The following is a 27,691-nucleotide window of genomic DNA, read 5'->3' on the forward strand; positions in this document are numbered from 1 at the left end:
AGGGGGCAACCCCGGTCTTGTGTGGGGACTCGTAAATTCCAGAAGGACTGTGGGAAGACGGGGGGCGCCGGAGCACGGGGGAGGTGGGGGAGCGAACGGGCAGGAGGGCGCTCCCCGATGTGGGGCATCAAGGGGAGAAGGGACCAGAGAAAGGAGAACGGAGCAGCGTGAACGGGACGGGGTGGGGGGTGGACATCCCAGCTCCGTGCGCGGCGGATGCTGCATCACCCTGTTTAACCCTCGTTGCACCGTGAAGTGGGCGTGGGACCCCCCCCCCCCACCTACACAGATGGGCCAGGGAGATGGAGCACCCAGAACCACAGCTGGTCAGTGGTCCAGACAAGATCCACGCCTGGATGTCGGAGACTCGACAGCCGGCTGGACGGTGGGTGGGAGGGACGGCTGGTCCCGAATCTGGGCAGGGCATAGCAGAGGGTGTGGCCGGGCTACCTGGGCAGGTAGGGCCGGCCTGGCAGGGCGGGTGGGGCAGGCGGCAGGGAGGGGTTTTCTGGGTCTGGGGCAAGGCCAGCGCTTTGCCAGGAGCAATCGTATCAGACTGACCCAGGCTGCTGTGAGGAGGCACAGCAGAGTCCTGGAGGCCCGGCGGCGGGGCCGGACAACCCCGGTCGCCCCCTCAGGCCTGGAGACCTGTGACAGACCTGCCCCAGGGGCCTGGCCAGATGGCCGAGGGAGTCACCAGGGAGGTGAGCTATGTGTGTGTGTACGCCTGTGTGTACACGTGTGTGTGCGTGTGCACGTGCACCCACAAGAGAGGTGTGGTGTCCGGGCTGGGGCCCCGTGCACCTCTGGAGAGAAGCGCCCACACCCTGAAATTCTGAGACTCACAGCTGCTCCGTCCCCACCCCATCTCTACCCCAGAGGCCGTGCCCCCTGCCAGGCCCCAGGATGCCACCTGGTGACCAAAAAGGGTCTCAGGCCAGCCCAGCCGGGCCAGGCCCAGGTCGGCACCCCTGCCCCAGGTCCTCACAGAAGGGTGCCCCCCAGGGCTGGGGCAGCTTGCTCTGGGGCAGCGGGCAGGTACGGACAGGCCCTGGGGAGTCACAGGCTCTCCCTGGGGACCGAGGCAACAGGCCTGGGGAGGGGCTCGGCCGGGCATGGGCAGGACAGAGGATGGGAGGCCTACGGAATGAAGAGAGAAAGACTCCGAGGCCCCGTGTGGGTCCCGCTGGGCTGCAGGGCAGGGCTGGTCGGCCCGGCAGCCCAGAAGTAGAGGAAGACCACCCACGTGCCCGAGGCTGGCGGGACCCCGCGCGTAGCCCCCAGCGCCAGCAGCCTGTGGGAGGAGTGGGCAAAGCCTCCCGAGTCCCCGCTCTTACCAGGGCTGAGCTGCTGCACACGGCCGTCCGTCACCCGCGGAAGCTGACGCTCAGAGAGGCCCACGGTTGGCCCTACGTCACAGACACGGTGAGAGGCCAGGCCAGGGTCCCAGCCCTCGTGTCGGACCCAGGGCCCTGCTCCTGCCCGGCTTTGGGGCCCAGTGCCCTGCCCAGAGGGGCCAGCACCTTGGACACGGGGAGGCACAGCTTCCCAAATTGCCCCCAAACTAGAGCTGGAAGGACCCTCAGCCCCCCCGGCCCCCGAGGCCCAGAGGAAGGGGAGGAGTGGCTCGGGGGTCCCCAGGCTGGCGGGTGGCCCGGCCGGGACTCATCACCCACAGGCTGCAGGGGTGTGCTGGGGGCCCCTGCAGTCACCCCGGCCCAGGCTGTGGTGGCATTAGCTGAGTCAGTGGCCACTGTGTGGGCCGCCACCAAAGCCCAGGGCCAAATCCCATCTGCCACTCCCTGGTGGGCCGGCCTGGGAAGGGGGCGCGTCAGGACGCCTCCCACCACCCTGCCCTCCAGCCCCGTCTCTGCCAGCCCAGAGCGGGCAGCTCAGAGCTGGAGGGGCCTGGGCTCAGGGAAAGCGGGAGGGGAGAGCCTGTCCCCCGTGGGAGAGTAGCCGTGTGCCACCGGAAATGGCAGGCCGGCCTAGAAGGGGGGCTGGCACAGCGGGGGAGGCTGGAAGGAGGTTCGGTGCCACACTGAGGCCATTAGGTCCCTGGGGTGAACGGCAGGTGTAGGGAGGGGGGCGTTGAGGTCCGTGACTGGCCCGCGGCTCCTCGGCCACCCCACAGCTCGGCCAGGAGCTGCCCAGGGCCCAGTCACCTGGTCACGGTAAACAGCGGTCAGAGGCGCCGGCCGCCCGCATCTGGGCGGGCAGGTCTGTCCTGCGAGAGGCTTGGTCAGTGTCCAGCCCCGGGCAGGGAAATCAGGCCCGGCCGGCCAGGCCGCCTCTCCGGAGTGGGTGCCGGCTGTGAGAGCAGCCGCCAGGGGTGGGGCCTCGTTTGGCCAGAGAGCCCCGTGGGTGGCCGCTAGGTCAGCCTCTCCCCGGCCCCTCCCAGGACCGGGGTGCTGAGTCCCTCGCTCCCCCAGACCCGGTACCCGTGTCAGTCGTGCCCTCTAAGCGGGTGAAGCACACCTCACCCACCCCGGGCCCCTGCTGCGCCCGGCCGCGCCTGGTAAGTGGCCCTGCTCGGGGTCTGGGGTCCAGGGCTAGGGGGAAGGCAAGGGGGTGCTGTCCCAGGTCCCCAGGGATTGCGGGGACCTGCATGCCGTACCCCAGGCAGGGGCTGGCAGACGCTAAACTCACGTTTGCGGGTGAGAAAGCAGAGCCCCAGCGAGGTGCAGGGGCGTGCCCAGGTGGCCAGAGAGCAGGGGCAGGCGAAGGGCTGAGTGCCGGGGCTGCCTCTGGAGCGACCTGGTCAGGAAGCCAGAGAAGGAAGGAGAGCCCCAGGTTTGTAAAACGCAGCCGAGCGGACAGCGCCGCAGGTCCAGGCGCCGTGGGCAGGCGGGGCTCGGGGGCGGGCGCGTGGCTCGCAGGAACCCATGTCGGCTGGAGAAGGGCCAGGCCACACCGGCCAGCCCTGCTGGGCCAAGTGGGAGCCCACGCGGAGGACACCGGCGCCCTGGGCGTGGGCTGAGCAAGGAGCGGGGTTCCCGACGCGCCTGTGGAATTTAAAGAGGTGAAGAGAGAGAGGAGGTGACATCTGAGAGGCAGGAGGAGAGTCGGCACTGGAGGAGGCCGTGAGGGGAGTCGGGCCAGGTCCCGGGGCTCTACCTGAGTCAGGATGGGGGCCTCAGGGCGTGTCTGGGGGACTCCCCAGGGGGGCGGTGTGGGCGGAGGGGTGGGGGAACGGGGCGGTGTGTCCGAGGGGCTGGCAGCCTCCCCAAGACCCTCCTGTACCCTTGGGGGACCCTGGACACGTGGGAGCCCCCGACTCCCACCTCTGACAGTGTCCTTGACCCCACGGCCCAGGGCCGCAGGGAGGGTCGGGCGGCACCAAGGACAGGACCATGTGGGCACTTAGTCCCCGTACCCAGGGTGGCAGACGGCTGAGGCCCCCCACCCTGCCGGCTCCTTCAGGAGCCCGGGGGTGGGTGAGCCCTTCCCACTGGCCCAGGGCTGACCACAGGGCAGGCCCAGTGGCCTGTCTGTGACTCACCCACACCCCATCCTCCCCACCACCCCCCACCCAGCCCCCTGGCAGAAAAAAACAGAAATGTTTCCAATGCACCTCTTGGGGACGGGGGCCTTTTTAACCAAGGTGAAATTCTCATAATAAATTTACCCGTTTTAAAGTGGCACTTAATACACCCTCAATGTCATGCAACTGCCACCTCTATCTCCTTCCAGAACTTTCATCACCCCAACTGGAAGCCCGTACCCATTACGCACACAGCCCACCCTGGCCCACCGCAGACCCCTCCCCCATCTCAGGCCCAGGCAGCAGCTGCCTGGCCTTCTGGCGGCAGGCAGGTGAGGGCACCTGGCGGCAGGCAGGTTCCTGGGAGCCAGCTGCCTCAGCAAACAGCCGGGGGAGGGATAGAGTGTCAAAGGGGGAGGGAACAGCCCTCCGCTCCTCCCCTCCGCCTGGGCACCTCCCTGCAGCCAGAGGCCCCGGTGGGCCACCCGGGAGTTGAGTGCTGGCCGCCCGTCCCCAGGCCTGGCCCAGCCTCCAGAAGGTAGCCTGGTCCCACCCCCGCTGGGGCTGCCCATGGGGGCCATGTGGCCACACAAATGACCAGCCAGGCTTCCCTGGAGGCCGGGCCTCCCAGGACTGGCCCAGGAGCTTCCTGACTGAGAGGTAGGTGCCGGACCCTGTGACCAGGTCTGGAGGGAGGCGGGAGGCGCCCAGCACCCCAGTGGGTTACGAGCAGCTGGAGAACAGGGCACCCAGGGCTGGCAAGCAGGCTAGGGTGGCCAGGGGCCCTGGCCAAGCTGGGCGCCAGGCGGTTAGGCAGGCCCGGTGGGTGCAGGGCGCCTCCCCACCCCATCTGCTGCTGCGGCTGTGCCAGTCTGGCCTGCTTCCCGGACTCCACCCCGGGCAGGCAGGGCACCGGGGGCTCCCCGACTTTCTCAGATGTCTTTGGCCCCTGAAAAGCAGGCTCCCCGCAAGCCCGGGACACCAGAGGTGGGGACCGACTGCCCCAGGACACAGTCAGGCAGCTGGTGTCTGCACCCAGGTGGCTGACCCTGGGGAAGAGGGCGCCCAGGCCCGGGCCTTGGACCTGGGTCCCTGCACACAGAGGGCTGCCCAGAGCCCAGGCAAGCGGGCAGGAAGGTCGGGCTGGAACTCCCACGGGAGGGACGGTGGCCGAAGCCCGGCGCGCCCTGCTCAGCACGGCCTCCCCGTCCCTGCCCCGCTCTCTCCCCCTCACAGGCACTGGGGCTGCTTCCAGCGTCTGGGTGCACCTTTGCCCTCCCTCCTCCCCCATCTGTGTCCTGCCTCGCCTCTGCAGATGACTAATGCCTCGGGGCTCCTGGGAGCCCCCCCGCAGGCCGTGCCCGCCAGGCCGCAGGTGGACCGCGTGGGGAACAGCTCCCAGGGCACCTCCCAGCTCTTCCTCACCACGGCGCTGGCCCGCGGCGTCTCGGGCGTCTTCGTGTGGACCGCCCTGGTGCTCACCGGCCACCAGGTGAGCCCTCCCCTGCGCGCTCCCTTGGGACCCGCTCTCCGTGAGCCACAGCTCAGCCTGGCCCTGGCCGACCCCACTGGGGCTGTGGGTCCACGAGCGACGGCCCGGGTGTAGACCTCGGAGGCCTTCGGGCCAGAGGCCCAGGGGCTCGCGGAGGCAGCATCGGGCCAGGGGAGGGGGCAGGGGAGGGGGAGAGCTGGGCCCGAAGGTGGGCGGCCTCTTCCCGGCAGAGTGAAGAGCTCCAGCCGGGCGCCAGGCCCTTCCCCCGGGGCATTTCGTTGGCCCCTCAGCCTGTTCACTGAGGTCAGCAGTACTGTCCCCTTTCACGGACGAGAAGACTGAGGCTGGGAGAGGCCGGGGTCTTTCCCAGGCTCACGCAGCCGGGAGCAGAAAGGTCCTTCCCCTCCAGAAATGCAGCATCCCCGGGAAAGCTGGTGAGGCTGGGACGTGGCTCTGTAAGGAGTGAGACCAGGCTCCGGAGTGGAAGCAGGGTCAGAGCTTGGCTGGAGGGGCCCAGAGCTGGGGAGACAGGCAGCTCGCCGATGCAGCAGCGCCAGGCCTGGCCGCAGGAGCCAGGGAGCGGGTGACAGGAGGTGGTGCCCGAGTGCGGGGCTGGGCAGTGGGGTCCCGCGTACCTCAGGCAGCGGAGGGGCTCGGGAGCCCAGGACTGCCCCAGAGAGACACGAGCAGAGCTGGGAGGGAGAGGGCTGCCTGGGCTGGAGGCACCTGGGACCCGTAGGAGGGGCCTCCGACATCATGCGGGAGTTTGGCCTTCAGCCCGGGGCTGCTGGGGAGCCGGGGGAGGCTGTCGTTGGGGGGGAGCTGAGAGCAGAGCTGCCCCGTAGGATGACTTGGCTGGCATCGTCGTAGGGACTGGGTTGGCGGGGTGAGCCAGGGGCAGGGGGCGGTCAGGAGACTGGCTGGCAGGGAAGCAGGTGGCCAGAGGCCTCCGAGGCAGGGCGGTGGCGGCAGAAACCCTCTCAGTGAGAGCCGCCTGCCGTGTGGTGCGTGTCCAGGTGTGGCCTCAAATAACCAGAATATAAGGGGGACACGGCAAGTATATTAGTGGGCCAGGTGCAGCTGAGAGCGGCAGGAAGAGGAGGTCCCTTCCTGTTGGGGCCATCCGGGAGGCCTTCCTGGAGGAGGCAGCATTTGCCCTGAGTCTTACCAAGCTGCCCTGGAGCATCTGGACAGGTAGACCGGACAGGGGGGTGGCGCATTTGCATCTGCAGGGAAGCCATGCCTTCCTCCCTGGTGGCAGAATGGCTTTAGGTCTGGTGTCGGCTGTGATTTGTGGGACAAGGAGCAGCAAGGGGGACGGGCACCCAACGCCCTGGGTCCAGGCCAGTTCCAGCCACAGTCTGGGCCTTGGCTTTGTCCTCTGTCTCCTGCCCTGACCTTTTGTAATTCTGGGTGCCAGCTGGGCACGCGTGTTTGGAGCCCAGCGTCCTGGGCAGCCCACAGCCTGGATGGGGCTGATGGAGACCCCGTGGGTGGCACTTCCCAGGCCTCACCCCCCTCCCCGCCCCCACCCGCACTCCCATGGAGGAGTCCCACCCTCCCCACCCATTCAGAGCCCAATGGGACAGAGAGACTGGACCCTCACTTTAAAGACGGGGAACCAGGGACAGAGAGAACAGTGGCTTGCCAAGGCCCCCAGCCAGGCAGTGCCAGCCCAGGAGCAGAAGTCCGTCTCCTGATAGCTGGTCAGGCCGTGCCCTTCTGCCGCACCAGCTGGGGAGGGAGTGGCTGATAAGGAGCCTGACTCTGACGCCAGGCTGCCCCCGCCACTCCCCGTGCTGGGCCCTAAGAAGCTGGGTCTCTGCACACAGCCTGCCCTCTGCCTGCCCTCTCTCCACCTCCTCTCATGGCACCTCTTCCGGGAAGCCTCCCAGAGTTGCTTGGGACTACAGCCAGCTACCTGTTTGCCTGGCTCCCCGGGGCCTCTTCCTTCCAAAGACCCTGTCACTGTTTTTTTTTGTCCTCGTAGAAAATGTGGACGACCTAGGAAGGCATACAGATAAACATGAGAACCACCCATCTTTTCCTTTTGTCCAGGGATGTCTTTCCCTTCATTTTTACCCTGCTTTTTCACACGCCTGGGTCCTGCTCGGTTTGTCATCCTGACGTGACCGGTTGCGTTCTATCGGAGCGTCTCCCCACGTTGGCGATTCGGGGCTGTAGGGTAGCCCTCTGCGTGGCTGCATCTCGGTCACGGGCCCCACCACCGTGCTCGGTCTCGTGTGTGTCCCTATGACGAACGAACGTCCTTGAACGCAAATCCTACTTTTGTTTCTGAATAAATCTGTTCCGTGGGATAAATCCCTAGAAAGGGTCAAAGGGTATCAGCCCTTTTAATGCCTCCGTGTCAAAATGCCAAACTGCTCTCCAGACCAGTCGTGTCCACGAGGGGGCCGTGACTGCCACCCATCCCCCTGCCCCAGGGGAAATTCTCGTTGAATGAATGAATGAATGAATGAGCACGTGAGTGAATGCACGTTGCCAGTGCGGAGTGTCCGCTAAGGGCAGGGCCCAGGGAGGTTCGCTCTGCTTCCTCCCGCTTGGGTGGCGGGTGGGCCATGTCCCCCAGGCCTGCCTTGCTCCGCCCGCCCAGATCTACCTGCACCTGCGCTCCTACACCGTCCCCAGCGAGCAGCGCCACATCATCCGCCTGCTCTTCATCGTCCCCATCTACGCCTTCGACTCCTGGCTCAGCCTCCTCCTCCTGGGGGGCCACCAGCACTACGTCTACTTTGACTCCGTGCGGGATTGCTACGAAGGTGAGCACAGCTGGCTCCCCGGGGCCCAGAGCGGCCCCAAGCTGGGCTGGCAGGGGGAGCTGAGTGAGGGGCTCCCAGGCGCCTGCACTCCCCCCGCCTGCCCCGGGGCACCCCACCCTCCAGGCCCGAGTCTGGCTTAGCGAGGCCCCTGCGGGACAGTCGGGATTAGCGGCGCTAACGATACAAGACTCCCAGGCTCCCAAGCTGGGGGCGACACTGCAGCTGGGCCTGCCCAGAGCCTGCGGGGGGAACGGGCCCTAGACGGGGTGGGGGGCGTCAGAGCTGCCGTGACTGCTGCAGGCCCCACCCCCACCAGGGATGGCATGTTGTCCCAGAACCCGGCCGGGAGCCCCCGTGAGGAGTGGGTCCTGCTGCGTGAGCTGAACCCCAGCCGTCTTCCAGGAAATGGGCGCCAAGGAGTTCTGAGCGGTCAGGGAGCCTTCGTGCAGGCCGGGTGCCCTCGTGGGCCGCCCAGGCTCACTGCCCACACCCCTGCTCTGCAGCCTTTGTCATTTACAGCTTCCTGAGCCTCTGTTTCCAGTACCTGGGGGGCGAGAGTGCCATCATGGCTGAGATTCGGGGAAAACCCATCCGGTGAGCGTCTCCCCAGAGCCCACCAGGCACCCCTACGCCCAGGGTGGGCAGCCAGGCCAGTCTGGGGGTGTGTCCTCCAGGGACACACCTCAGGGACTCCCTCACCCCAGGCCCAGCTGCTTCTATGGCACCTGCTGCCTTCGGGGCATGTCCTACTCCATCGGGTTTCTGCGCTTCTGCAAGCAGGTGAGTGCCCGGCCCTTCCCAGCCACCCCCTGACCGCCCCTCACCGCCCAGTGTGCTGGGGGTCCCTCGGCCCCTCCCCCGTCCCCTCACTCTCCTCCCCCACCCCCAGGCCACGTTGCAGTTCTGCATTGTGAAGCCCATCATGGCCTTGGTCACCATCGTCCTGCAGGCGTTCGGCAAATACCACGACGGGGACTTCAAGTGAGGCCGGGCTGGCGTGCGGGCGGGGAGTGGGTGGGCGGGCCCGGCCTGGGGGGCACGGGGGAGGTAGGCAGGGCCCAGCAGAGGGCTCAGCAGGGGCCAAATCCCCTCCCCCTCCTCCTCCTGGGAAAGGGCCGGGGGCAAGGCCATGGCAAACAGACCCTTGTCACACATGTGCCCTGGGGACTCCAGGGCTTCGCGGCCCGGGCAGCGATGGGCTCCTTCCCCAGCGCTACCCCACAGCAGGGCCACTGGAGGGCAAGCGTGGATTTAAGGGCGCTCGGGCCCAGGGAGCCAAGCTCTGCGCTGGCCCGTGCCCCTGCCCTGGGTCCACACGAACTCCTCACGCGCGTGCGCACGCGTGCTCACGTGTGCACACGCGCACTCACGCTCACACGCACATGCACATGTGCTGACACACGTGCTTTCACATGGGAAGACACAGTGAGCATGTGCACATGCTCATACCGTGGACATGCACACGAAGCACCCGCGCACGATTGTGGGTCCACGACGTAGGGGGCTGTTCCCGTGCCTGGGAGGGTAGAGAGGGGAGGGCCAGCAGGGCTCCTGCCTGGAAGGGGGCAGGATCTGGAGACGACGCCCTGCAACCAGCTCCTCTGCCGCTCCCCTAGGGTGCCATCTGCAGGCCCTGGAGGGAGGGTCCAGGTCTGCGCCACTGCCGGTGCCCAGGCTGGGGGCCCAGGCCAATGGCACGGCTGGAGGGTGAGGAGGGCACGGGGGCGTGGGCCCACCCTCACCACCGGCCCTGGCTCTGGCCCCCAGCATCCACAGCGGTTACCTCTACGTCACCCTCATCTACAACTCCTCCGTGAGCCTGGCCCTCTACGCCCTGTTCCTTTTCTACTTCGCCACCAGGGAGCTCCTGCAGCCCTTTGAGCCTGTCCTCAAGTTCCTCACCATCAAGGCCGTCGTCTTCCTCTCTTTCTGGCAGGGTGGGTGGGGCTCCTGAGGCAGGGGCTGGAGCCCAGAGAGATCCCCCAGCTGTAGCCGGGTCAGCAGGCGGCCCTCTCAGCGGGAGGCCATCAAGCCCCTGGCGGGGGGAGACGGTGGGCTCCCCACCCGGCAGGTCTGGCCCGATGTGTGGGGGAGAGGCCATGCGGGGGGCGGTGGAGCCCTGTCCTCGGCGGGCCCTGGGCCAGGCTCTGGGCACCGCCAGCCCCCACTTCTCAGGGGACGGTGAGGGGTGGGGCCAGGGAGAGGTCGGGACAGGCGCTCGGGCAGTTCTTGGATGTCCGCTGTGCCAAGGCCCCGGCTTTGGGGGCTCCCAGCCCCTCTGGACCTCAGACCCTGCAGACCCCCGCCAAGCCCATGAGGCCGGCCTCAGGGGGACTCTTGGCTGGGGCTGGCTGCAGTCCAGCCTCCTGTCCGGGGCAGGCACCTGAGTGGCCATCACCACCCCCCAGGGATGCTGCTGGCCATCCTGGAGAGGTGTGGGGTCCTCCCTGAGGCCCAGGTCATCGAGGGGAGCAGGGTGGGGGCCGGCACGGTGGCCGCCGGCTACCAGAACCTCGCCATCTGTATCGAGATGTTCTTTGCCTCCGTCGCCCTGCGCTACGCCTTCACCTGCCAGGTGTACTCGGAGAAGAAAGAGCGCTCGCCAGGTAGTCGGGGCCCCGCCAGCCCCGGGCGGGGGTGGAGAAGGTGGCGCTGGTGCACCCGGACCATCACAGGGTGGGCCTGAGGTGGGCCTGACCAGCCCCGCCCTCCCCGGGCCCCCCAGCACCATGTCCCTCTCCCCCGTCTCGCCCACGGGCCCTGGGAATGTCGACTTGATGGGCGGGGAGATGGCCCCACGGAGGACCCAAGCTCCAGACAGGTGCCTCACGTGCACGTGGTCCGGGGGAAAAGACCAGGCAGGCCGGCGGGCAGGCGGGCTGAACTCTGAGTGAGATGGGCTGGACCTGATGTTTGGGCCCCCCAGAGTCCCTCGGTGATAGGGGGTTGGCGCAGCGCCTGAGCCTGGGGGGTCCCAGCAGCCACACCCAGGTGCCTGGACCAGCCTGACCGGAGAGGCCAAGGGGTGGCTGGTGCTGGTGTCCCTAAAGAGTGGCCCGTTTGGGTAGGGGTGGCCTGAGCCTGGACCGGTCATCCTGGAGTGGCCGAGGGTGTGAAGGGTTCACAGCAGGGCGGAGAGAAGATGGGGGCCAGCTCACGGCGGTCTCTCTCTGCCACCCCTGGCAGGGGGTCTGGGCTGGGACAGCCCCAGTGCTGGGCTGGGGTGGAGAAGTTGGGCTGGGATTCTGGGGTCCTAGGAGTCACCCTCTGCGGGCCGAAGCCAGGGCCTGGAGATGCAGGAGCCCCGGCCCCGGGCAGCCCCGAGGCTGGTGGGGAGCAGGGTCAGGTCCCGGGGTCCGGGTGCACGGGGGGAGATGATGGGGCGCAGGGAGCACCCCAGCCCACCCGCTGCCTGTCGCCAGCCCCCACGGCGCCCATGCAGAGCATCTCCAGCGGCCTCAGGGAGACCGTGAGCCCGCAGGACATCGTGCAGGACGCCATCCACAACTTCTCGCCCGCCTACCAGCAGTACACGCAGCAGGCCACGCACGAGGCCCCGGGACCCGGCCAGGGCAGGGACCCCTTGCCCAGCACCCACCCTGGCATGGATGGTGGCTGCGGCGGGGGCAGGAAGAGCCGCAACGTGGAGAAGAGGATGCTGATCCCCGCGGAGGAGATGTAGGGGGGCCCCGAGGTCAGCGGCCGCCTGGCTGGGGTCAGTGGTCCAGGCCGCTGGGAAAGGACAGGGCCCCTCACCCACCGACCGTCTTGCCAAAGGTCAGGCCTCTCCTGGGAGCCTCCTGCTAGGCCCGTGGAGCCCACTGCCCATCCCGCCTCTGGCCAGTGGAGCGGGTCGCTTGGTAGCCCTGCCAGGCGCCCCGGGGCCGCACCATCGCCTGGTGGGCCCTCGGCCTCAGAAGAGGGCACCTGAGTCTACCTGACAAGCCCAGGGACCTGCCAGGCTCACTCGGCCGTCGGCTCAGGTGGCCTCCCTGGATGGACAGCTCCCGGGCAGGGCTGGGCAGCCCGGAGCTGCAGGCCTTGCAGGCAGGAGGGCTCCGCACAGAGTGCAGGGGGTGGGGTGGCCCCGTGGCGGAAGGGCCGGTGTGGCTGCTGGGAGTCTGGGAGGGGCTGGGGCCACCGGTGGACGGCTCTGGCTTCCTGGTGAACTGCACTTATTTATGCATAAACAGCCTCGGTTTTCTAGTGATTCTAGTGGCCTGTGTTCCTGCAGGGTCAGTGCTCTAATGAATGGACCACAGTGAGGCGGACAGGTGAGACCCATCGTGCGAAGTCTGGGTGCAGCGGGGAGGGTCCCCGTCCACTCTGGGGCCGCGGGCCACAGTAGCAGCTGAGAGCGGGCAAGCAACAAGCTCGGACTAGAGCCGGAATGGCTTGCCCCGCCGTGCGCACGGCTGTGCGGTCCGGAGCCTTGGCTTCCCCAGTTCAAGGCCCGGTGCCAGCCCCGCCCGAGGAGGGGGCTGGTGCCCGGGAGCCTGGGACCCAGGAGGTGGAACAGGACAGGGGGAATGAGGGTGGGCCCTGGACGTTGGGGGGCCCCGCGTGGGGAGGGGGCGGCAGCGGGTTGTGAGCCTTGGTCCGTCCAGTGTGTCTGGGGCGCTCAGTAGGGTGGGGCGGGAGCCGGGGAAAGGTGCCGGGTGGTGCGCCCGCGGGCAGGCGTGCGGAGCTGGCAGCGCTGCGGCAGGAAGGCCCGGGCACCACCCAGCCACGACCTCCCACGCCTCCCGGCCGCTGGCTCCCACGTCACCCAGGGAGAGAGGGAAAGGCGCTGAGGGTCTCAGAGAGACTCAGCAGGGCAGGAACCAGCCTACGGTTTCCAGGGCAGAGTGGGGTCACCCCTGTCCCCTTGTTCCCTGGGCCTGGGGCACGGGACTCAAGGCCAGCGGCCTCTCCCAGGGCCCAGCCCGGCTGCCTGATAAGATAGGCCGGCCTCCTCCCTGCCGCCAGCTGGGAGGTCCCCCATCTGCCTTACCGCGCACTCTGCGGCTGGCAGGCCCAGCTCGGGCCCCCACATCTGTCAGCTGGTTTGTGAGCGGCCACGGGGCCCCCAGAGACCCACTGACCCAGGAGGGAGGTTTTCTGGAGGCTGAGAGGCCCTGCAGTGAGCCAGGGGAGGCGGTGCTGCCCCAAGGCCCTCGTCTGGAGGCGCCCTGCTTTGGGGCCTGAGTTGCCCAAGGCTGTGTACCCAGAGGGCATGTGGGCCAGGGCCGCCTTCCGGAGACCCCGACACAGTGTGCGGTCCTGGGGTGCTCTCAGGCGGGCCTGGCGCTCTGGGAGCACCCGCCGTGTGCCAAGGACCGGGTCAGCAATGTCACACACACACAATCCTCACGACAGCCCCGGGCGGGTGGCCGGGGCCCAGGGAGGTTGAGCCACTTGGCTGAGGTCACGGAGCTGGCAAGAGGGGCTGCTTGCCCACTGGTCCCAGCCCCACAGGCCCCTCTGCCCGTGGCCAGGCTCTTCTGATGTAGCAAAGTCAAGCAGTGAGGACAACACACCTGCAGGAGGGACAGAGCCTCAGAGCAGGTCAGAGGGGCTGCCGGCCTCACGGGCCTGGCCCTGCTGACGGGGAAGCGTGGGTGCTCCGAGGAGGGGACCGCGGGCCACCTCTCCATCTCTGACAAAAACCTGGCTCCGGAACCCAGGCCGCACTGCGTGGGGCCAGGGGTGGCCACGGAGGCCGGTTGTCTCACCCACATGCTCTGGCTTCGGTGTTCTCACCTGTGAAATGGCCCCAGCGGTCCAAGCCACAGGGTGGCGGCCCCCAGAGCAGCTGAGCGGCCTGGGTGCAGGAACCCTTTAACAACCTCCCTGGAGCCCAGAGCCGGTCAGGGTCTGTGCCTCCCCAGCCTGCACCCAGAGGCTGCTGCCAGCTCTGGTCTCAGGGACACACCCAGGGGGCTCCCGGGAGCAGCAGGCCGGGGTGCGGGCTCTCCCGGGGCTGCTGCAGGGGTCTGCTCAGCTGGGGGAAGACAGCGAGCGAGCCGCTCGGGGTGACAGTGACCGCGCCGTGCCGAGTGCGTCCGTCCCCGCACCTGATTCCGCAGGAGGGAGCTCGGGGACTGGGGGGCAAGGAGCCGGCGGAGGCCACACGGAAGCTGGGGGTGGGGCTCAAAACCAGTGGCTGGCGCTGAAGCACAGGCCCTTGGTTACAAAGTGCCACCCTGGTCAGCCCGGCAGAGGTGGGGCGGGAGGGCTGCCAGTGTTCAGAACCCCCAACAAGCAGCACATCTCCTTGCAAGCTTGACCCTCCTTCAGAGGCCAAGGCCAAGTGCTGACCCACCCGACCCTGCAAGGTCAGTGGGGTAAGAAGGGGGCAGCATCCCGAGGACAGGGCACCCCCTCCCCCGCCAGCAGGCCCAGGTTGGCCGGGCCCCTGGCTCTGGCTTTCAGGAGAGTCTGCTTACTGGCTTTGCCCCCGGACCCAGGCAGACCCCATCTCTCCCACCCGCCGCGAGCTCACCTTAGAGCCCCAGCCAAGAGAGCCGCCCGGGGAAGGGGGGGCCGCGTCCACCGACAGGGGCTCCTGATCAGGGCAGTAGGGGCCTCGGGAACTCCACCCACCACTCAGAAAGGGAGCCCGCCTGCCTCCACCTGCCTGAGCCCTCCGCGCGCAGCCCTGGAGACCCACTCACGAGCAGCATCCGACAGTGACCCCGCCCCCAGGGGGGCTACAGCCACGGGGGCTAGGATGGGGGGGGGTGGCGCATGCATTGGCCCACAGCCCTCCGGGCCGGGGAAGGAGGGAGGGTTGGCCCAAAGCACCAACCGTGCAGCAAGACAACGTGAAACCAGAAAACTCTTTATTGAAAGGTACAAAAGCGCCATGGCAGAGATGTACAGCAATAAATTAGGTGTGGCCGGGAGGGGACGGGCGGGCGTGGGCCGCACGTCACACCACAGGGGCCGCGACATAGGGTCTCTTCTCAATAATTTATACCATGATAAAAGCAGCACAAAAATAAATATTGAAATGAAACTGCTGAGTGGCCAGAGGTGCGGGAAACGGGAGCGGGGCTTACGCAGGGCCCTGTCGCCCGGACGGCGAGCGAGCCGGAAGCACGGGGGACGGGAAACCAGCCCCCCCAGCCAGGGGGCTGTGCCTGTTTTCTTAAATTAAAAAATCCATATATTAAAACTGTGACAATGAAACTTCAACGCTCTGAGAGGAGGGGGAGGGATCACGCTGGTCTCCCAGGCCTGGTCCCGGGCAGTGGAGGCTGCGGGATCGGGTGCTCGGGTGCTCGGAGAGCCCAGGCCGCCCGCCTGCCCGCCCGCCCCGTGGGGCACCCGGCTGGGGCGCGGCCCAAGGGCAGCGGAGGACGGCGAGCGGCCAACTTGAGAAGCCAGGTGCGGGCGGTGGTCCCACTCCCCCCACACTCCCAGGCAGCTCTGCCCTAGAGAGGCTTACAGTATCAAATAGGAAGAAAAGGTATGAAAATCTGTACGATAAAATGTGTATATAATTTTATATATATATATACTTTTCTCTCTTTTAAATATCCCCATGGTCCTTATTGATATCCAATGTGGATTACCTACCATGGCTATGGTATCAACAGCTTCTTTACACACCGGCCGTGGCTCTGGAAGGACCCAGACGCCCCAGACCCTGCGCCTTCTCCCAGGACAGGGGGACGCTTTCTGTCTGTAGCCCTTGGGGCCCTCCCCCCTCCCCCCACTCCTCCCGGGGCGGCTGGCACCCTGCGCAGGGGCTTTGCAGCTTGCTGGGGGGCTTACTAAATGGTGGGAGGCAAGCCAAGAGGAAACCACGAGCTGGAGCCCAGGGCTTCTGGCCTGTGGTGGGCTCGGGACCGGCCGCCTGCCCCTCGGCCCCGGCATCTTCCCAGGTGGGGCAGGAAGGGGCGGCCCCTGCCTAGCCACGTGGGAAGCCCCGCAGCGGCTCTCTGGGAAAGGACACCCCAGCAAAGGCCCCCCCAGTCATCAGTGGCTCCGAGTGCCAGAAAGGAAGAGCGGGTGAAGGGTCCAGGCAATGATTAAGCACCAAGGTTGCAGAGTCCCCGTGTCCTCTGCCGACAGACCGTCCGAGCACTCCCGTCCCAGCACTCCCGGCAGCTGGTCCTTGCCACCTTTCCAGCCCAGTGCCGCCCCCATCGTCACCTCCCCCCACCATCCACACTCCTCCTTCTCCAACCCCACCCTTCTCCCTGCTCTCATCTCCTCCAGCAGCAGGACCCACAGGCAGGACCACGGGTGCCACTGCCCAGCTCCGCGGCCCGCGCCTGCGGCTGCCGCCGCCACCTTCACACCTGTTCCACACAGAACGTGCCCGCCCGCCCCAGGGCGCCCCTCCCCGGCCAGGCGGCTGCTATTCCTCGACGGGGACCTGCCCCAGGTCACCCGACACAGAGGGGAAAACCCAAGGCTCGCCCGAGCCCCATTAACAAGCCGCTCCCCAAGGCCCCCAGAGCTACTGGCACACTGACGGGAGGACAGGTCCACGTGCACACGTGCTTGCACACACTCGTGTGTACAGGCTCGCACACGCTCTCATGCACATGCAGCCCTTCCTCCACCCGCTCATGGGGCACAGGCCTCTGGCTGAGGCTGAAGCAGGATCCCGGGGTGTTCGGACCCCTTGGGGCACGGTTCCTCCTGGGGCACCCAAGGGCAGTCAGGGCGGTGAGGGGGTCCTGCCCCGGCTGGGGGGCCGAGCAGGGGACGGACGTGCTGCTCGTGGGAGGGGTGGAAGACGTCTGGCCAGGAACCTCCCAAGGACCTTCCCTCCACACATCCCAACTCCCCCAGCGCAAGACAGAGCCCTGGCAACAGCCCTGGGCGAGGCGGCAGGGCCCAGGGGAAGGTGGGGCGCGTGGGCGCGTGCGTGTGCAGAGCAGCTGGCCCTCGGGCTCTCGGGATCCTCCTCTTTTCCAGCCACGGCCCGAGCCCGGCACGGGTCCGCGATTTGACTCCGGTGTGAAGGGGTCTGCTCCCCATGGGACCCTCGACCGGCACCCCGGGGCCCCGCCCCTCAGCCAGGCACTAGGAGGCGGCCGAGAAGGGCACGGAGCTGGAGGAGAGGTCGGCGGACTTGACGATGGTGATGACGCTGGTGGTGGCCACCTTGGTGGGCGTGACGGGGCCGCGGGCCACGGTGCGGGCGAAGGTCTGCAGGGCCTCGTACTTGGAGCGCAGGGCGTCCAGCTCGAGCTTCATGCTGCTGTTCTCCCGGGCCAGCTTCTCCACCTCCCGCTGCAGCTCCACGCGCTGCCGCTCCAGCTCCTCCTTCTGCGTCACGCGCTTGATGCGGCAGCTGGCCGCGTAGCCGCGGTTCTTGAGCGTGCGGCGCCGCTGCTTCAGGCGGACCACCTCCTCCTTGGTGAGGCCACGCAGGTGCTGGTTCAGCTCCCGCACCGACATGGACACCAGCTCATCGTCGCTGAGCACCGGGGCGTTCTCGCCCGCCTCCTTCTTGACCTGTGGGGCCGCAGCGCACGGTCAGGGCGGGGATGGCAACACAGGCCGCGAGCGCGAGGGCTCGGCTCCCTTCCCCTCTGCGCCCCAGGCCGGCCCGCCCTCCACCCCGGGAACGGGACGGGCGCCGCGGGGTCGCCCGGCAGCGTGCACGCGGTACGGGGCAGGGTGTCCCCTGAGGGGGGCCGTTGGCCACGCCCGGCCGAGAGCCGGTCGCCCTCCGTCGCCCAAACCCCACGAGGCCGCGGCCCGGCCGTGCCGCCCCCGGACTCTCCAGTGCCTGGTGCGGGGCTGACGGCAAGCCCTCCTCCTGCACCCCTCAGGCCCGTTAGGTCCCGCCAAGGCCGGTGGGACGAGGCTACATGGACCCAGCGGGACCCCAGGAGGGGCCCGGAAGCGCACAGCCCACAGATGCACAGAGAGCCGACTCTGGCCAGACCCAGCTCTGCTCCTAAGCGGGGAAACGGCCAGCCCCAGGGAGGCAGCACCTGGCGCGGACTCACGGCGCCAGGCCCGGAGCTGCAGCACCCGCTCGCGGGCACCCCACCAGGGGCTCTGCGGGACCAGACGCCACCCTGCCCACGTCCGGGGCTGGGCTCATAAGTACGTCCTGGCCGGCAGGCACCCACCCCTCCACCCCCAGACGCCAGAGCCGGCGTCTCCCGAGGCCACAGCCCCCGACTCTGGCATCACTTCTCCCACAGGTACTTCCTCCAGCCCACGGCCCCTCCCCACACCCGGTGACAGACTTCCTTCCTGAACTCTAGGGCGGTCCTGGGACAGGGGCTTCGGGGGCCGGGAGGGACCTTCTCGGGCCTGTGCCCATCCCACCCCCTTACCTTCAACGCCTTGTTCGCTTTGGGATTAGTCGTCATAACCTGGGTACAGTCACCCGGACAGAACCGCTTGGAAATGGTAACTGAAAATCACAGAGCACAGAAGCGAGTGTGATGAGTTCCTGGCTGGGCACAGGGCAAGCTGCGGTCACAGGTGACCCAAAGCAGGGACGACCCCCTGCAGGGAGGCCCCGAGGAGGCTCAGCTCCCCGCTCTGCACTGTCCAGTCGCAGCACCCTGAAAGTAGGGGCACCCTGGCTGGGCCTGAGCCGCTGCCCAGGGGGCCCGGGAGGACACCTGGCCACACCCCCAACTCCAGCAGCGGCCCGCAGAGTGGCCTGCATGCACCTTGCCTGGGGCCTGGCAGCCACACGGCTGTCCCACGCTGCCCCCACCCACTGGGCCCGGGCCATGAGCGCCAGCGCCGTGGGCTGGCACCGGGCAGAAGCAGCGGCTGCTTCCTGCTCTGCCTCCGGCCCCGAGCTAGACGTTTGCACCTGTGGCAGGACGCCACGTTCAGGGGTCCAAGTGCGCGGCAGCAAAGCCCCCTCCCGAAAAGCCACACCTAGCCCCTGTGAATCGCCACTGGACCCAGGGACAGCCCCTGCCCTGGCAAGACCTCATCACTCTGGGCCCACCTGGCCCCCCGAGAGGCCAGGTGGGGAGCCCCTGGCTTGCTGAGCTCACCCCAATTACGGGTGGGGGGAGCCCGCGCGCCCGCCCTGGCCAGGCCCCACCCTCCCCAGCAGACCTACCTCCGCCAAGGGCACTGCAGCTGTGACATCACCGCCTTCACCTAGGCTGCCCCACAGCCATGACCTGAGGCCCAGAGCGTGGGCGGGGGCTCCCTACGCCAGCCAGCCTGCGACCAGGGGAGGTGGGAGCCACCGCCTCCAGAGCTCACTGACCGTCTGGCGGGAGCCGTCTCTGCCACCGCCTGCCGCCCGCCAGCCCCCTCCGCCCGCCCTTCTCGTTTTCGCGTCTGCATTGTGTCACACATTCTAATCATTCATGAAAAAGCCAGCCAAAGCATCCCAAGCATGATTCCCCTCTGATAGTTGCCATGGCGACCTTGGGACGTAGCCAACCCCTGATGGTCGTCATGGAAACAGAGAAGCCCACAGCAACAATGGCTTTGGGGCAGGCTGAGCAGACAGCACAGGTTGTGGGGCAACAAGCAGGCCCCTCGCGCCTGCAGCTGGGGAAGGCATGGGGAGGACCCGGCCCGACTCGCTGGTGCACCGTGTTGCCAGCTTACAGGGTCGGGGTCTGCCCCCCAAGTTCCGAATGCCAGACGAGGTGAACTGAGCAGAGAGAACGTCAGAGAAACACCCAAGGACGGTCTTGGGGCCAGAGATGGAGCCACAGCAAAGCCTCCATCTCAAGGTGAGGGAGACCTGGGTGGACGGCCTTGCCCTGCAGCCCTGAGACCCTCGCTGTAGCACTGCCTGGACCCTCCACCCATCCACCCTGCCTCCGCGGCCCGCCACCCTTCACCACCAGAGGGTCTCAGCACCCAGGCCTGTGGACCCCTGGTCGCCCCCCGCAACACAGCCACTCTCCAGGGCGCTGGTGCGGGAGAGCAGGACGGCAGCAGGGCCAGTATGGCCTCCGGGGGGAGCCGTGCCCCTCTGTGCTCCTCGCAGCTACATGTGTGCTAAGACAGACATGCAGCCGCTACTCGGGGCAACCCTAGTAGGGAAGTAAGAGCTGCTTCCTGACGGCGGCTTGACCCCTGGCATCTGGGGAGACCCCAGAGTGCCCCACGGGCCACCCCTCCCTCCGGTGCAGGGGTCAACGCTGGGCTGGAGAAGCCACCGGGAGGGCTGGTGGGCCAGGCGGCTGGGAGGCCATGAGAAACTTCTCCACGTTGAGCGAGGAGGAGCCGCTATCATTCCAGCTCGCTCCCAGCACGCCAGGGCATAGCTGGGCGGTGAGTCACCAGCTGTTTACAGAGCTGGGCTCACATTCCCACAGACTGAGGCCCCGCCCACCCACCCGGACCAGCTCCCACCCGGTGGGAAAAGGAAGGGCGGGGGGGGGGGGGGGGGCGGGGAGCCTCCGCTCGGACCCCGAGCAGACCCTCAGTAACGTACCGGCCTGGCCGGGACCCGGGCACCTTCAGGGCAGGGACACCTCCCCTGGGGACCTGCCCACCGTGACACTGCCTGGTGGGTCGCCCATTCCCAGCATGTACATAGGCCTGGGCCTCAGCACCCAGTGGGCTCGGCCCCCTGCCCTCTGCACAGGTCCCACGAGCGTCAGGCGCCCCTGTCCACCAGGTCAAGGTCGCCCGGGCAGACCCTCAGGCCACGTCCACTGGCTCTGAGCCCACCTCGTCCACCACCCGGGCTACTGGGGCCCAGGACCACGGGCGAGGAGCCTCGGCAGAGACGGGGGAGAGCGGTCCGGCTGGGGTCCCGGCCGGGGTCTGACCTCGGAGCTTTCCCCAGTTCTCAGGCCTTCTGCGTCCGAGCAGATGGCGCAAACGCGCGTAAACATGGAGCCGAGGGGCCGGTCACTGCTGGGGGTGACGAGGCAGACCCCCTTCTCTCTGCGGGTCTCGATCTTCCCTTCTGAAAAACGAGGAGATCAGAACCAAGGGCCCCAGTGCCAAACGTCCTCAGCTGGGCCACGCAGGTGATGCCGCGAGACACTCCGGCCGAGGGCCGCGCTCTCAACCCCCCGGGCTGCAGGGCCTGTACCAGCAACCCGCCCTGGGGAAAGGTGGCAAGTCCGGGGCGGGAGCAGACACCCAGCACCCTGCTCAGCATCGTGACCCCACTGCCTTGGCTTCTGCCCCCTCCTCAGGGACCTGCTCCTCCCGGCCCGGTGCCTGCCCGATGGGCTCACACCAAAGTCAGGGCTGCAGGCCCGGGACAGGGGCCCTGCTGCAGACTCGGTGCAGGGGTAGGAGCGGCACGGTTAGTCACCTCTCGCCCAACACCCAAAACACACAAAGTATTGACCTCACGTCACTTCAGACTTCAGAAAAACAACAGCTCGCTCTTGGAAAGAGGTTCGGAGAAGAGTTTTGTACGTGTGAAGAAGAGTTTATAAAACGACTGGTTTTGAAACAACCGCCCTAAAAGGGTATTTGTGAACCACGGAACATCAGGCAACCTCATGGGCCTCAGAGCTCACACAGGACGGACTGGTCTCTGGGACTCGGCTGGAACCCGGCTGGAAGCCGGCTGGGGTGGGAGACAGCAGCCGGGCATGGGCAGGGGTGCTCAGTGCCAGCGCTGCCGCGTCGGAGCCTGGTCACCCCACACGCCTCTCCAACAGCCCCGCACAAGGACGCCCGGGCACTGCGTCCCAGCCGCCGAGTAACGTAAGCTGGCGACGCCACGTGCAGAGAGCCCTCGGGCTCGTCCTGGCGGGGTCACCCCCGAAGCTTGGTGGCCAGCACTAGACTGGGAGCCGGATGGCGGGGCTGCCCCCCGCTCGCCCCCTCCCCAAGCCCTGAAGGAGCTGCTGGGCCAGACGGCGCGCAGCCAGCACTTCTACCCTAGAGCACCTTCCAGGAGACCGTCAGCCTAACTCAGGCTGGTTTTCAACCCAAAGCCGGAAACTCCATTCTCACGTACAGCTGAACACGGAAGAGGGCTTCCTCTCTAGGAAAAGGGAACCCCAGCAGCCTAGATGGAGGCAATTCAGGTGACCGCAGAGTTTGGAGGACCTTCGGGAGCTGGGGTGTCCCTCCCCTTCCGGGCCCATTAGGAACAGGGCAGGGCAGGTAGGCCAGGTCTGACAGTTCAGGACTGATCTTCCAGAAGGCAGGTGAGCCTGGGCCAGGATCACTTCTTACCTTCCCTCTCGCAAATCCCTTCCTCGGTTGTGACCTAGCTCCTGAGGTGACTCACGGCCTGGCCCTCCCCCGTGCGCTCCGGCCCTCGTGGGCCTGGGCCAGGGTCCAGGGCCCGGGGGACATTTTCTCCATCAGGGAAGCCAGCGGCTGACAGGAGCACTGACCCACCCGAACAGCCCCGGCTTTAGATTACCTAGGAGCAAAGGAGGGTTTAGAGTTTCAGATTCTCGCCTAGACTGGACGACTAGCCCGCTTGCCCAGATCGTGAGCTTGAGCGTGAGAAGCCGCGTCTCTGATACCGAGCAGGGTGGGCCCTCGAAACACTGCTCCTGTCCGGCCCGTGCCGTGCCCCTCAGCCCGAGACAAGCGGACGGAGCAGCCCTTCCATTCCCAGGCCTCGAGGGTGTCAGGTCAGAGGAGGGAGGGCAGGTTCCCACTCCCACAGCCGAGAGCAAACCCCAAAGCCAGAAGCCACCGTGACGCGGCTGCCCCCGCTCTGGGGGCTGGGGACCTTCTCACCAGAGACCCCAGGCCGAATGCCCCTCTGGCTGGCCGCACGGCGGGCACCTATCTGCCGAACAAGCACACATCGACTCATCCCACGAACAAACAAGCCGAAGACAGGTCCCAGAACCAGAAGGGCTCCCACCGCCCGGCCCCAGCTCCCCGAGACGGGGTGTGTGTCCTGCCGCACCGCTACGAGCACCCCACCAGCCCGGCCCGCACCCGGCCTCCAGGCTGGCCCTGGCTGGCCGCCCTCCGGCAAGACGTGACTGTCTGCCTGCCTCGGAGGACGTCTGGTCACCTTGCCTTTGCAGCCCGAGGAAGCTGTGTCATCCTGGCTACGTCCGGAGGTGACTCAGGCAGCTGCTGGGCTGACAGCAGGCCGAACGCTGCCCCGCACCCGCCACGCCCCGTGCCCCTCTGCTCCTGCCACCCAGCTTCAGGCCAGGCCCTGCTCCCCTCAAGCCCCCGGGGGGTCCCCCTCTGGCTTCTGTTCTCCCCCAGCCCAGCTGTGCCATGCAGGGCTCCAAGCAGCCCAACCTCCAAGTCCAGCCACGGATGCCCCTGGAGAACCCAGAGCCTGCACGGGCCCCGGAGGCTCGCCCTCTCTCCACACCTGCCCTCCTCCTGGGCCTCCAGCTCAGGTGATGATGGCCCCCAGGCCTCACCTCTCCTTCCATGCCCACCTGCTAGGCTCAGCCTGCATCACCCTGTAGATGCTCCGGCCCTACAGCACCGCCTGGGCTCAGGCCCCCTGCATCTTGTCTGGATTCGTATCTCGGTCCCTCAGATGCAGCCCCCCGAGCAGGCAGAGGGAGCCCCCCTGCCCAGAGTCCCTCCCGAGTCCGCCTCTCTCCTGACCACCTGTTGCCGTGCCAGGCCTCCCCCCCGCCAAATCTGTGCTGGGTACCCTCCCACTTCCGAGCCCCCTGCCCTCCCCTCCCCCAACCCTGGCATCACCAGAAAGACTCCCCTGCCCTCCCTGTGGTAGGTGGGTGCCCCCTCCTGAGCACACATCGAGGGCTGAGCCCAAGACCTGGTCCTTCTGTCCAAGCCCTGCCTCCCTCGCTGGATGGAGAGCAGGGGACCCTCTTACCTACCTGCTCCCCCCCACTCCTGGCAGGTGAAAGGTCTGCTGCATAAGCAGGTGTGTTAGCACTGCACTGAAGCGAGGGGGCCTGGGGCGGCTTCCACCCCGTCTCCTCTCTGCCCCCTGGCCCAGGGCACCCAGACGGGCAGCGCAGAAAAGCAGGCAGGTGCTGCACAGACCCCGGACATGGGACCCCGCCCCACAGGCAGGCGAGGAGGCTCGGGGCTCAGTTTCCTCACATAAAATGGAGTGTGTGTGTGTGTGTGTGTGTGTGTGTGTGTGTATGTGTGTGTGTAGACTGAGACCACACAGGTTCATTTCTACCTGCTCTAAAATCCTACAATTTTAAGATGACACTTTCAATTTCCTGGAACTGTAAGAAAGAGGAAACATGACGAGTCTGTGACTTATAAAAAGCAAAAGTAAATACCGGAGCAACGCATCTTCCATTAGCAGAGAACAGGGAGGCGGGGAGCAGAGGGGAGCGTGAGTCACTGTTTACTGCTCTGAGGAGCAGCTACACAGAGGACGCTCCCAGCTGGCCGGGGCTCCATTTCCCGTGTGGACTGGACCCGACATCCAGAAAGTCCATCCAGAAACCTTTAGACTCGGGAACAGCCAGCACACGGGCAGGAATTCTAGGTTGCCCGAGATTGTAAACAAACTCTGCAGCTATGGCAGAGCCCAGAGTGAAAGAACGCACCGCGGTGGACAAAGAATGGTCCGGAAAACGACCTGGCTCGCTCGGAGGCAGCCTCAGCTGCAGGGCTGGAGAAAGGGCTGGAACGCAGCAAGCCCCGGAGCCGACTTCCCCAGTAGCCTCGATTCAACTCCCATTTTTAGCAACCACCTTGAAAGTGAGCGATGCTGAACTTGGAAGCCAGCCCTTAAAGGCCAGCTATGCTCGAGCACAAGAGGCAAATGCGCTCTGGGGAGAAGCCTCACTTGTGGTTCTGAGTTAATAAATGTTTTATTTTGGAATAGCGAGAGATCTAGCTTTAAGTCATAAGAGCAGACACCCTCTACCGAGCTCAGACTCGATCAAACATTCCTACTGGACCCAGGGAGAGAAGTTCTCAGAAAGGTGTCAACCATCCAGGATGCAACAAGCTGCAGGTGTGCCCCACCCATGGCACAGCCCACCTTCAGCTTCCCAGGCCCTCCCACCCGCTTAGACAAACACTTTTTTAAAAAGCGCCATCCCCCTGAAGACATCAGGCTTGGAGACCGGGCTCCAGAGACGGCACACATGGCACACAGCCGTACTTCATTAAGACACCTGTGCAGCAACCGCTGTGCGGGCAAAACCTCGCCAATGCCAATAAAGGGGCAAGGGGAGGGCAGTGGGGCCGCCAAGCCACACTGCGGGGGAGCCACTGATCTGTCACCATGGGCTGGGTGTGGGCACGAGAGTCGCGGGAGCTCCCCGAGTGAGGCCAGGCACCTGGCAAGGGGGTGGTGAGTGCTGGTCAACTCTGAATGAACTGTTAGGGGGAAGATCTCACTTCTGCCTGGGCTACCAGGGCCGTGGGGAAGGTAAACAAGAGCGTAATCATTAACACACGAAAGGGATCAGGGGACTTCCAGCAACCCGAACACCCAGTGCTCCGGGAATGTGGGCAGAAAGTGGGCAAGTGCCGCTTGGGTGAAGACTCCAGGACACGTGGCGCGTGAGGATACTACAACGGGAGACAGGAGACGGAGGGCAAAGCGATGTGCTTTTCCAACGCAGACCCGGGGCCAGAGCCCAACACTTCCCTCCCTCCCGGGTTCCGGAGAAGGTGTGTGAAAGCAGGCAGACTACTGACACATCATCTGTGTCCTGAACTCGGAAGAGGCACCGAAGGACCCGCATTTCCAGTTAGAAGGGATGGAGACCCCCATTCACAGAGAAAAATGAGCCGCGAGCCATGGGGTTCGGGAAGTGACGCGTTCGCCGTCCCCCTCCCCACCCCAAGCTCCCACACCGAGGCCTCCCTCCGTGAACCCCGGCAGGTCGGCTGCTCGGACCGCGACCTGGTCGGCGAGGCCCCTTCTCCTCGCCCTGACCACCCTCGGCGCGGTGGGGACCCCGGCGCGGGCAGCGCAGGCCGGGCCTGAGCGCCGCCGGGGCGGGACCGCGCGGCCGAGCCGGGCAGCGCCCAGGTGCGCGAGGCCCGAGTCGCCCCGGTCGCCACGCGCTCCCCGGCACGTGGCCCCCGCTTCCCCCGGAGTTTATCTCCGGGGCCTGAGAGCAAAACAGGTGGGGCGAGCCGGGAGGGGGCACCGGGCCCGCCGGAACGCCGCGCTCCCCACCCGGCCCTCTCCCGGCCCGCCCTGCGCCCGCCGCCTCCGGACACGGGGTGGGGGTCGGGGGTCGGGGGCGCGCTCCCCCTCCCCAGAAGGAAGGCCCCCAGCCCGCGCGGCGCGCTCGGGACGGGACACCTGGCGGCAGGTGCGCCGGCCGGGTAGGGGTCCCGGGGTCCGGCCCAATTTGGTCACGGGTCCGAGGGGGCCGTGACTCAGCGGCTGGCGCCCCCCGCCCGGCCCCCCGGCCCCAGGCCCCTGGCCCAGCCCTGCCCGGCAGCTCCTCACCTGGCGTCGCGCGGGGGGCGCGGGCGCGCGGCGGCTCCTCGCGGGCACGCGCTCTCCTCGCGCTCGCGCTCACTCTCGCGCTCCCCGTCGGCCACCGCCTCCGCCGCGCGCTCCGGCTCGGACTTCGCGAAGAACAACAAGTCCCCCCGCCGCCCGCCGCCCGCCGCCAGCCCGCCCGCCCGGCTCCCCAGCATCTGACACCGCTTCCGGGATCGGCGTCGGCGCGCGTCACGCCGCCCCGCCCACCGCGCGCACCGCCCCCGCCCACCCGCCGCGCGCGCGCCAGCGCCCCGCCCACCCGAGGCACCGCCCGCCGACGCGCGCCGACGCCCCGCCCCAAGGTTCCTACCACCCGGAGGCTCCGCCCCCGCGCCCACCTGTGCAAGGCGGGCTGGCGGTACCTATGACCGCAGGTGCAGTGCGCGCTGCTTGGTGGCGGCCCCGGCGTGCGCTGCGCCCCACACGTGGCGGCAGTCGTCCCCATACGTCGAACCGAGCCGGGAGCACCCCCATTCTCCCTCGAACTCGCCCTCTCTCAGCTCTGGGGAAGGGCAGGCTCCTGTTTGGACTCCACATCCGTATTCTCCAGTTGGCCTCCCCTAACCCTAACGCTAAACACCCCACCGCCCACCCCCGCGCATCCCTTAGCCTCACCAGGGCCCTCGGAGACCCCGCCCTCCCCAGGAGTGGTCGCAGCGGAAGCCCGTGTCTGGGGACGGTCTAGTGGTCTTATCACAAGAGGAGATGGGTCCAGGGACACACACACCTCCCTGTCTGCGGGGTAGGCCGGCCTCACAAATGAGGAAAGGGCACCTGGAGTCCCCTCCTGATAGGCTCCCCTATCTTTTGATTTCCCGTTTTGACCAAGATATGAGTAAAGCGAACTATTTCTCTTCTATTGGAAAGAGAACAACATAAAATGGTGATAAATGGCTTCAACCCATAGCCTCTATGTCTAGGGGTCCAAGACCCCTGGAACAGTGCCCACCTAAGGCCCAGCTGATGGTTGCCACGGGAAAACAGACCCAGCAAAGGCAGAACCAGCATGCTGCCCCGGCCTCAGGTCAGGGCCACCCCAGGAGAGGAGAGCCTCCGCGCGCTGCAGACGGAGGACAAAGCTGGGGAGGTGACCCGTCCAGTCACACGGCCTGGCCCACTCCCCCCTCCCCAGCGCTTGGGTGGGAGGCCAAGCCCCTGGACGGTTCCTGGATCCTTCTCAGGAATAATAATGAGGCCACAAGTCTGAGTTCTGAGTAGAGAACAGGGAAAAATGCGGAGGCTCTGGGAGAGTGGGGCAGGCCTCCCACCATCTCAGGCCCCTCAGGGAATGGGAGAAAGTGCCGAGAGGTTTGCGGGTCTTGCGTTTGCGGTCGGTACCACGGGTGGGCTTCCTTCTGAGCAACCTGCTCTGCTGGGGCGCCCTGGCCTCGTGGGGCAACCAGACATGCTGGAGCTTGCCGCCGGCCTCAACAGGAGGAGCTGCCAATAAACACAGCGGCAGCAGCGGTAGCCCGTCTCTCCAGGATGTTTTCAGAGCCGGAATTTGAAAGGTGTTTCCCCTTCCCTTAGCCCACACCCTCTGTCCTCAGAGGCTGTTGCTTTGTGGCCCTCTCAGCAGGACACCACAGTGAGTGATCAGGGTAATTGACTCTCTCCTCAGTGTC

General features: G+C 66.9%; 2 protein-coding genes across 13 annotated transcripts; one reads left to right on the forward strand and one right to left on the reverse strand.

The window, feature by feature from the left end:
• The first annotated feature begins 650 nt into the window (after nt 1-650).
• Nucleotides 651-14,730, forward strand: TMEM184A (transmembrane protein 184A). Of its 8 annotated transcripts, XM_036825436.1 has the most exons (12): nt 651-704; nt 1,341-1,425; nt 2,433-2,518; nt 3,694-3,816; nt 4,800-4,976; nt 7,591-7,756; nt 8,260-8,350; nt 8,461-8,536; nt 8,646-8,737; nt 9,524-9,693; nt 10,165-10,362; nt 11,179-14,730. In XM_036825436.1, exons 5-12 carry the CDS (start codon nt 4,800-4,802, stop codon nt 11,436-11,438), a joined length of 1,230 nt encoding a protein of 409 aa, XP_036681331.1. In that variant the 5' UTR covers nt 651-704; nt 1,341-1,425; nt 2,433-2,518; nt 3,694-3,816; the 3' UTR covers nt 11,439-14,730. The 8 variants fall into 8 exon arrangements, with proteins under 8 accessions (XP_036681331.1, XP_036681332.1, XP_036681329.1 ...); XM_036825437.1 differs by lacking the exon at nt 3,694-3,816; XM_036825439.1 differs by lacking the exons at nt 651-704; nt 1,341-1,425; nt 2,433-2,518 and adding an exon at nt 2,866-3,022.
• On the reverse strand, nt 14,564-26,203 carry MAFK (MAF bZIP transcription factor K). Of its 5 annotated transcripts, XM_036825445.1 has the most exons (5): nt 26,028-26,203; nt 21,860-22,052; nt 21,573-21,689; nt 18,052-18,131; nt 14,564-17,215 (listed from the first exon to the last, which is right to left on the reverse strand). In XM_036825445.1, the coding sequence occupies exons 4-5, from the start codon at nt 18,085-18,087 to the stop codon at nt 16,781-16,783; spliced, it is 471 nt and encodes a 156-aa protein (XP_036681340.1). In that variant the 5' UTR covers nt 18,088-18,131; nt 21,573-21,689; nt 21,860-22,052; nt 26,028-26,203; the 3' UTR covers nt 14,564-16,780. The 5 variants fall into 5 exon arrangements, with proteins under 5 accessions (XP_036681340.1, XP_036681341.1, XP_036681337.1 ...); XM_036825446.1 differs by lacking the exon at nt 21,573-21,689; XM_036825442.1 differs by having other exon boundaries at nt 21,573-22,052.
• Between the last annotated feature and the right edge of the window lie 1,488 nt (nt 26,204-27,691).

Source organism: Balaenoptera musculus, chromosome 15 (genome assembly GCF_009873245.2).
Source record: "Balaenoptera musculus isolate JJ_BM4_2016_0621 chromosome 15, mBalMus1.pri.v3, whole genome shotgun sequence".
In the NCBI taxonomy this organism is placed as follows: Eukaryota; Metazoa; Chordata; class Mammalia; order Artiodactyla; family Balaenopteridae; genus Balaenoptera; species Balaenoptera musculus.

What these genes read in the sequence shown, in the direction of transcription:
- TMEM184A (XM_036825434.1), top strand. Translation starts at nt 681, where the DNA reads ATGGCCGAGGGAGTCACCAGGGAG. An exon ending in CCGAGGGAGTCACCAGGGAG is followed by an intron (nt 705 to 4,799) that starts GTGAGCTATGTG and finishes TCGCCTCTGCAG; the next exon opens with ATGACTAATGCCTCGGGGCT. An exon ending in TACCACGACGGGGACTTCAA is followed by an intron (nt 8,738 to 9,523) that starts GTGAGGCCGGGC and finishes TCTGGCCCCCAG; the next exon opens with CATCCACAGCGGTTACCTCT.
- MAFK (XM_036825443.1), bottom strand. Translation starts at nt 18,087, where the DNA reads ATGACGACTAATCCCAAAGCGAACAAGGCGTTGAAG. An exon ending in AAGCGAACAAGGCGTTGAAG is followed by an intron (nt 17,216 to 18,051) that starts GTAAGGGGGTGG and finishes GCGGCCCCACAG; the next exon opens with GTCAAGAAGGAGGCGGGCGA.